The following is an 8,030-nucleotide window of genomic DNA, read 5'->3' as shown; positions in this document are numbered from 1 at the left end:
TGTACGTGGGAGGGCACTATTTTTAGCTCTATGGTTTAACCTACGACCCCGCTCGCGTACGCCTTGATGCGCGTGTCACAACTATCTCTCCCAACACACTATGGGTTTGAGTACATGCCCATATTATGCGACCTTCAGAAGACAATTACTCATAAGTGTTAGATTTATAAACTTAGTAAAAGAAAAAAGATAATGGGGACTATATTTGTGAAGACGCACGAGAAACTCCAATATCGTTCATATAATAAACTTTATGTAAGGAGGTCGTTGGTGGCGGGCTTTAGAACCGTGACCTTCACCCCGTTCCCACCCCGCTTATAGGTAAGCAAGGCTTAGTTTTTATGTGTGTTTAAATTGTTATATTTGATAATATTGTTACTATGTTTTGTTCATATCCTGGTTTAAACGAATTAGTATTATTATAAGGCTTACAAATATGTTCAAAGAACATGATATTTGTTAACAGAAAGGTGTAATTTAAGGCGATATTGTTGTTACGTAATGCTCAGAGGGTGTGACTTCTTAATGTACAAGTAGATTACACGTAGAGGAAATGGATGCGTAGGCTATGCCTGTACGGGTGGAATGCATTTGTGTGTACGGTCAATTGGGCCTTGGAGTGTGACTATTGTAGTCGGGAACTTGGGCGCTAATGACTATGTGTTAGGTTTTGGTGTAGAGAAACCTGATTAACGAAGAATGATGATCTTTTAAGTTTGATTAATTATGTTAGGAATTTGTATTTGATCCAGCTTATACACTTTGGGCATTTGCATTGTCTTAAATAAGTTAAAGTTATTGTTATTAACGATTCAAATGTTTTAGTGTAGTGAACACTGTTTACCTTTTGTGGTCATAATGCTGAAAGATGTGTCGTTGTTTATTCTTGTAATTGATAACTGTTTATCATTACTTGACCCCGTTCCCACCCCGCTTATAGCGGTGTGTCCTTTACAGAATAAAGAGCACCAACTCTACTCGTCAGGCTGCCATTGTCATCTGTATTGTTCGAGGTCTACCCCCACTCATTCCGGCTACCCGTCACTATTTATCACCCCCTTACAACTGGCGACGAGGATGGGATATCGTCGACGACGCTACGCTATTATTCTGAAGACAAACATGATCCAATGTAAGATTGAAAAATGTAAATGTCATGTTTTTAAATAAATAATTGTATGTTCCAATGTAAGACTGAACAATGTCAATGTCATGTTTTTACATAAATAACTGCTTTCTAGATGTATTTTCTAGATGTTATTAGTACTGTACTCGATCCTAGGTATCGATTAGTTTTTGCCTTACTCATTTGTAAATGCTTGAGATATTAGTTGTTTAGTAACTATTTTGATATATCTACTACTGAACTCGATCCTAGGTATCGATTAGTTTCTGCCCTAATCATTTGTAAATGCTTGAGATATTAGTTGTTTAGTAACTATTCTGATATATCTACTAATCTCATATTGCTAAAATGGGTTTGTATGTAAGAATCGGGGATGACGGGAAATCCTTCAAATTCCCCCTTGTAGAAGAGGGGGGCCCCCTATCACTTGAAGCATTACAGTCAAGATATCCCTCTGCCAAAGGTTTGGTTTATAAAGATGTTGGAGAAGAAGAGGTGATACTGCCCGCAGTTGGCGGGTTCATCCGGCCCCTTGGGCAGTGGATAGTGACATTATATCACCCTCTCTTCGCAGAAGAGAAAACTGGTGGTGACGAGACGGTTCAAAGCTTGAAAGAGCTTCTATTGAGGCCCCCGCCTCAACTTATGTTGGCGCCGGAGAAAAGATTACCAACTTTCGATGGGGCAGGGGATGTGCAAGAGTTTGTGACGGCAATTGAGGATGCATTCAAACATTACAATGTTCCTTCGACGCGACAAGCCACCTTTCTTTTAGAGTATCTTAGAGGAGGGCCGAAGGACGAGGCCAAGGCCATTATCAAAGGTGGTGGCAATGTCGAGGAGATGGTCGACTTCCTCAAGTCATCATACGCAGAAGTGATACCTGTAGGTGAACTGCAACGCCGATTTCTTGAACGGAGGCAGGGGACAAGAGAATCTGTTCGTGAATATGCTGTCGACCTAGAAAGGAAGTTCCTGAGCTTGACATCAAGAAGCCCCTACCTGTATGCAAAACCTGACGCTTTGATTGCAGAACAATTCGTTGAGGGCCTTGAGGACACATTCTTGCGCAACACCTTAAGAGATATGTATGAGGTGAAAGACGAGATGACCTTTAGGGAACTGCGAGAGCTCGCAATAAAACGCGAGCGCAGAGAGGAAGCACGACCAAGAGCAGGAGCTTCTAGTGCAGCACATCTGTCTTCGATTAAAGGTCAATCCACATCCCTGGACAATGGAGTCCTTGAAGCAGTAAGGGCCATGACTAATGAAGTAATAGGGGCAGTAAGGGAGATGATGCAGTTTAATCGCCCTCGGGGCAGCTTGCAGGTGAAACCAACCTCTTCGGGGCCTACGCAGAGGGGTCCTTGCTTTAATTGTGGTGCCTTTGGACACTTCGCAAGAGAGTGCCCCCAACAGAAACGCAGGAGGAGCACCAACTCAATGTATCCTGAAAGTGCTCCTCCGTTGAGGAATGAAGCAAGTCCATATCCACCCGGCAATTATAGAGAAGAGCGTCCTTTATACCCAATAGGACCTTTAATGTCTGGGCCGTACATGGTAGAAGGTCAGTATCCCACTTATCCAGAACAACAGATTCCTCTTCAGACCTCTCTCAGATCTAATCAAATGGAAGGACCACTTCCTGGGCCATCGGAGAGAGGTGCCCCTCCGCATATGGGACCACCTAATCGAATGGAAGGATCGCTTCCTGGGCCAGGGATGAAAGGTGCTCCTCCGCCTACGGGACCACCCCGCAGCCAAGGCCCCAGCTTTGCATCTGGAGGGGGGCAAGATAATAGGCAGTGGAAACAGGAACACGGCAAAGTGGTTGGCAATGTTTCCAAAGTGAGTGCAACGGCAGTGGACGGTGAGGAAAGAGGATTCCTATCCAGGGCGGTTGGAGAGTGCTATTCAGTGGAAGTGGAATTCGGTACGGTTCAGGTTCCCTGTCTTCTTGATCCAGGATCACAAGTGACAACGGTAGGAGAATCCTTCTTCAACCAACACCTCAGGCCAGCAGGCTTTACGTTGAGGGATATCCCTTCTTCCTTCACATTGGTCTCTGCTGGTTATCAGGCCATCCCATATGTAGGATATTTTGATACTGATGTATCTGCTCTCGGACATTGCATGTCTTCAAGAATAGTACTTGTGCTTGCCGAAGTAGAGGCCAAGCGAAGGGGCCAGAGCCTAATGGGAATACTAGGGATGAATGTTCTACATGAATGCTGGAACCAATTGATAAGGGGCGAGAAAGATCATTTCTTGACAAGAATGCCGTGGCCAACCACGGATACAGCTTGGCAAAAGGCCCTTCAGGCCGTCGACGAACAGATGCAGTTGACTCAGAAGGAGGGTGTTATCGGTAAAGCTTTTGTGAAGCCCGAGTCATGCTTCGTAATATCAGCTCGTCAAGCAGTGGTGCTTGAAGTTCAGAGTCCAACAGGGCCTCGCAAAGAACCATATGAACTCCTTCTAGAAGCTGAGCGAAATGATACCATACCATCTGGTTTGACCATCCAGTCTTGTATTGTGCGTGTTGAGGAGGGGAAATTTCCGGTCATGGTGTCCAATGATAATGAGGAGGATATAGTGATTCCCAAGAAGCTCCAGATAGGTACTTTGTATAATGCCACTGTAGTAGGAGGAACAGAGCCGGGGACAGATCCACCCGGAGGAACTGGAGCTGCACCAGTACATGTTGATGTTGATTGGTCTTCACTCGGTAAAAGACAGTCCCAGGCGCTGGAGGACCTCTTAGAGAGACATCGTGAGGTGTTTTCAGCACATGACCAGGATTTTGGTTATACTGACAAGGTAATTCATCGGATCGAGACCGGGGATGCCGTCCCATTCAAAGAGAGACATAGGCCCCTTCCTCCGACTCAGTACCAGGCGGTACGAGATCATATCCATGACCTGATACATAAGGGAGTTGTTCGGGAGAGTCAGAGTCCATGGGCCTCGCCCGTAGTGATAGTCAGAAAGAAAGACTCAAGCATCAGGTTGTGTGTGGATTATCGTCACTTGAATTGCCTTACACGTCGAGATTCCTTCCCACTCCCCAGGATAGAGGAATCACTCCAAGCTTTAGGGGGAGCCCAGTTCTTCACAGTGCTGGACTTGACCAGTGGCTATTATCAGGTAGCTATGCACTCGGGTGATATTGAAAAGACTGCATTTTCCGTGCCCTTCGGACTCTTTGAGTACACACGACTCCCATTTGGGTTGACGAATGCCCCTGCGACCTTTCAGAGACTCATGCAAAGATGTCTTGGAGACATGTGCTATACAAGTGTACTACTATACATAGATGACATAATTGTATTCTCCCCTGACTTTGATACTCACCTACAGAAGCTTGATGAAGTATTCTCTAGATTGAAGAGCTACGGGTTGAAACTGAAGCCTTCGAAATGCCACATCCTGCAGAAAGAAGTCCAGTATCTTGGGCATAGAGTGTCATCAGCCGGAGTAGCAGTTGACCCAGAGAAGGTTTCCACAGTAAAGGAATGGCGGGAACCAGAGACTGTCAAAGAGGTTAGAGCGTTCTTAGGGTTCACTGGGTTTTTTAGGAGATTCATGGAAGGATATGCCACCATGGCCGGCCCTCTGTTCAATCTACTCAAGGCTGACCCAGATAGAAAGGGGAATGGCAGGAAGAGAGCAGTTCCTGGGTCTAAGAAGGTAGTATTGGATGAAGAAGCTAGAACAGCTTTCCGAAAGCTGATAGAGTGTCTCACAAATGCACCTATTCTAGCATATGCAGACTTCACAAAAACCTTTCAGGTAGAGACAGATGCTAGTGCAACAGGACTTGGGGCCATACTCACTCAATCTGATGAGACCGGTAACCATCATGTGATAGCCTACGCCTCCAGGACTCTACGGCCTGCAGAGCGTAGTGGACGGTACAGTGCCTTTAAACTCGAGCTTCTTGCGATAAAGTGGGCTGTAACAGAGGCCTTCAGAGACTATCTCCTCAGCCAGCCATGTAGCATTGTGACTGACCACCAACCACTTCTGTTTCTGGATAAGGCTAACTTGGGAAACACTGAACTGAGATGGGTGCAGAGGCTGAGCTCCTTTGACTATGAGATACAATACCGACCAGGGAAACACAACCAAGCACCGGATGTGTTATCTCGCCGAGACAACCCTACTGCTGGTCTTGGCCCTGATGTCGTGACTAGCAGCACCATACAGGCCACCTTTGACCTGCATTCTCCCGGAGCTGAGATCCCCATTGCCCTAAGCAGTCAGATTGGTGTGTGTCGCCTGGGTGGAACAAGTTGCCTACCTGGATATACCAATGAGATGTTGAAGAGGTACCAAGAAAGCGACAGTGACGTGAGACAAGTTAGGGAGTTAGTAGATAGAGGCACAAGACCAACACGTGAAGAAAGAGGTCGCTGTTCAACCTTAGCATTACTCATCCTCCGGAGCTGGAAGAGGCTTAGCATGAAGGATGGAGTTCTTGTTCGGGAAGTCCAATCCACGATAGATGGACAAAAACACTTGCAGGTAGTCATCCCCACAGATCTGCAAGAGGAGGTCCTTATCAGGTTTCATGACGAGGCAGGACACTTTGGAGCCAGACGTGTGTATAAACTGCTGGTAGACAGGTATTTCTGGCATGGTATGGAGGTGTCAGTCAAGAACTGGTGTCAGAAGTGTCGGCGCTGCGCCACAAGTAAACCACCTATCCACCAGCCTCGTCCTCCGTTCTCATCGATCGAGGCCACTGCTCCAATGGAAATAGTTGCCATGGATTTCACCGTTCTAGAAGCGTCGGATGATGGATACGAGAACTTGCTCATCTTTACTGATGTTTTCACTAAGTATGCCTGGGCTGTCACAACTCATGACCAACGTGCCTCAACAGTGGCCAAGGCTTTGGTAAAACATGTAATTACTCCTTATGGGTGTCCGCTGAGAATCCATTCCGATCAAGGCCAGTGTTTTGAGGCCAAGCTCATTGCAGAACTTTGTCAGATGTATGGTATTCGACGTAGCCACACCACTCCTTATCACCCTGCTGGAAATGGGCAGTGTGAACGCATGAATAGGACCCTGCATAACATGCTAGCCTCCCTGCCACCCAAAAAGAAGTGTAAGTGGACTTACTACCTCCCTTCCCTGGTGTTTGCTTACAATAACACCATTCATTCTAGTACAGGTGTCGAGCCATTCTTTCTCATGTTCGGCAGGAATGCGAGATTTCCACAAAGCTTCGTTCAAAGTGGGGAAGGAGCTCAGAGAGGCAAGAAGGGAGTCAAGTCATATATTTCAGAGCACCAGTCACAGTTGCGAATGGCTAGAGACATTGCAACGAAGAACGCTAAGGCTGCGGTGGAGGCACGTAAAGCACTCCAGGCCCGGAAGGTTTTTGAGAAGCCTCTTGGAGTAGGCCAGTATGTTCTTGTCCGACGACATGGATTCAGGGGCCGATCAAAGATAGCCGATTACTGGGAGGAAGAACCTTTTATGGTGGTAAAGCGGCCCTTTCCAGATCGCCCAGTCTACGTAGTAAGGAGCCATTTGGGCAAGGAGAAGGTCTTACACAGGACACAGTTGAAACACTGCCCCTGGCTACCAGGGGGAGATGTAGACAAACAGTTAACAGAAGATGAAACTGAATCAGAAAGCCGAACACCTGTTGGTTATGTCCTACGCTACCGCCAACGTCCAGTTCAAACTGAATCTTCCAGGAGCCTTTCGGGAGGCACTAGTAGCTCTGGGGATTCCTCCTCTGGACCCCCGGGTAATGAAGATGAAGGCTCTTGTGAGTCTGAAGTCGGCGTCTCTCATGTCGCTAGTCCTTGTCCCAGTGACAATGGGAGTGAATTGGAAAATGTACCAGTGGTGGCACCGACCGCCAATCCTTTGTCTCCAAAGGAACAACGGCTGGAGCAAAGGAGGTACCCTAGAAGAGCTACGCGTGGTGTACCACCCCAGAGGTATACAAACTACACTTAGAGGAGATTAATTTGACCAGGCATCGATCGTATTGAATTTTTCAACCTAAATGACGAGGAAAAGGAATGTTGTTTATTCATTTTTATTCAAGATAACATAATAATAAAGATGTGACATAAAACCCAGGACAGAGATTTGTATTACATTAGATGCATCTCATGCATTACAATATACAATAACAAAACGGAAAAGAGAACATCATAATGTCAGTGTTTTCAATGAAAACATTAATAATTCCTAACAAAATAACAAAAACAAAAATAATAATTATTTTCTTAGTTAGCAATGCCTCATAATACATTTACATACCGTGGTCATATCTATCAATCTTTTCTTAATGAGTAATCAACCACAGGAACCTATCTCCATAGAGAGAGAGAGAGGGTTGAAGAGAGAAAGAGAGAGAGAAAGGGAGAGAGAAAGGGAGAGAGAAAGAGAGAGAGGGAGAGAAAGAGGTCTCGCTATTGCAAGTCGTACAAGGTATTTAATGTTGTGATTGCCAGGTGCGTTCCGACCGGCTGTAAAAATTAACATACGACCTAAACAGTACGGTTTTCAAGATTTTATTTCTCAGTTGTGGATACCTTACTTTGCATTTACATGTTTTCAACATATCTATAAGTCTTTTCTTGTTGTCAGGAGTTATCAAACCTCGGGAACCTATCTCTACACACAGTAATTTGGGAGTCCAGCCGGCTTCTGAGATATCATGTATTAGTCCGGCGTACCTGTCAAGCTTTTTTTGGTGGACCTGTTGAATGTTGGTTTCAAATGGAATTGTCAACTCAAATACTAGTATTTCCTTTTTTCTAACATTAATGAATTTGGTGTGCAACCTGGATTGTAGATGACTTTTTGGTCCAGTTTTATTCTCTGGCCATCTGTTGATCTAGGGCATGAACTACCATTTCGTCGCCTTTAA

General features: G+C 45.5%; 1 protein-coding gene across 1 annotated transcript; it reads left to right on the top strand.

Annotated features, from left to right (window-relative positions):
- The first annotated feature begins 253 nt into the window (after positions 1-253).
- Positions 254-7,353, top strand: LOC115920572. The gene has a single exon (XM_030976546.1). The coding sequence runs from the start codon at positions 1,475-1,477 to the stop codon at positions 7,106-7,108; it is 5,634 nt and encodes a 1,877-aa protein (XP_030832406.1). The 5' UTR covers positions 254-1,474; the 3' UTR covers positions 7,109-7,353.
- Positions 7,354-8,030: the final 677 nt, after the last annotated feature.

The sequence above is a fragment of the Strongylocentrotus purpuratus genome, unplaced genomic scaffold, assembly GCF_000002235.5.
Source record: "Strongylocentrotus purpuratus isolate Spur 01 unplaced genomic scaffold, Spur_5.0 spur5_scaffold_9, whole genome shotgun sequence".
Classification (NCBI taxonomy): domain Eukaryota; kingdom Metazoa; phylum Echinodermata; class Echinoidea; order Camarodonta; family Strongylocentrotidae; genus Strongylocentrotus; species Strongylocentrotus purpuratus.
The sequence above is the reverse complement of the archived record's forward strand: the minus strand, read 5'-3'. Positions and strand labels throughout refer to the sequence as shown.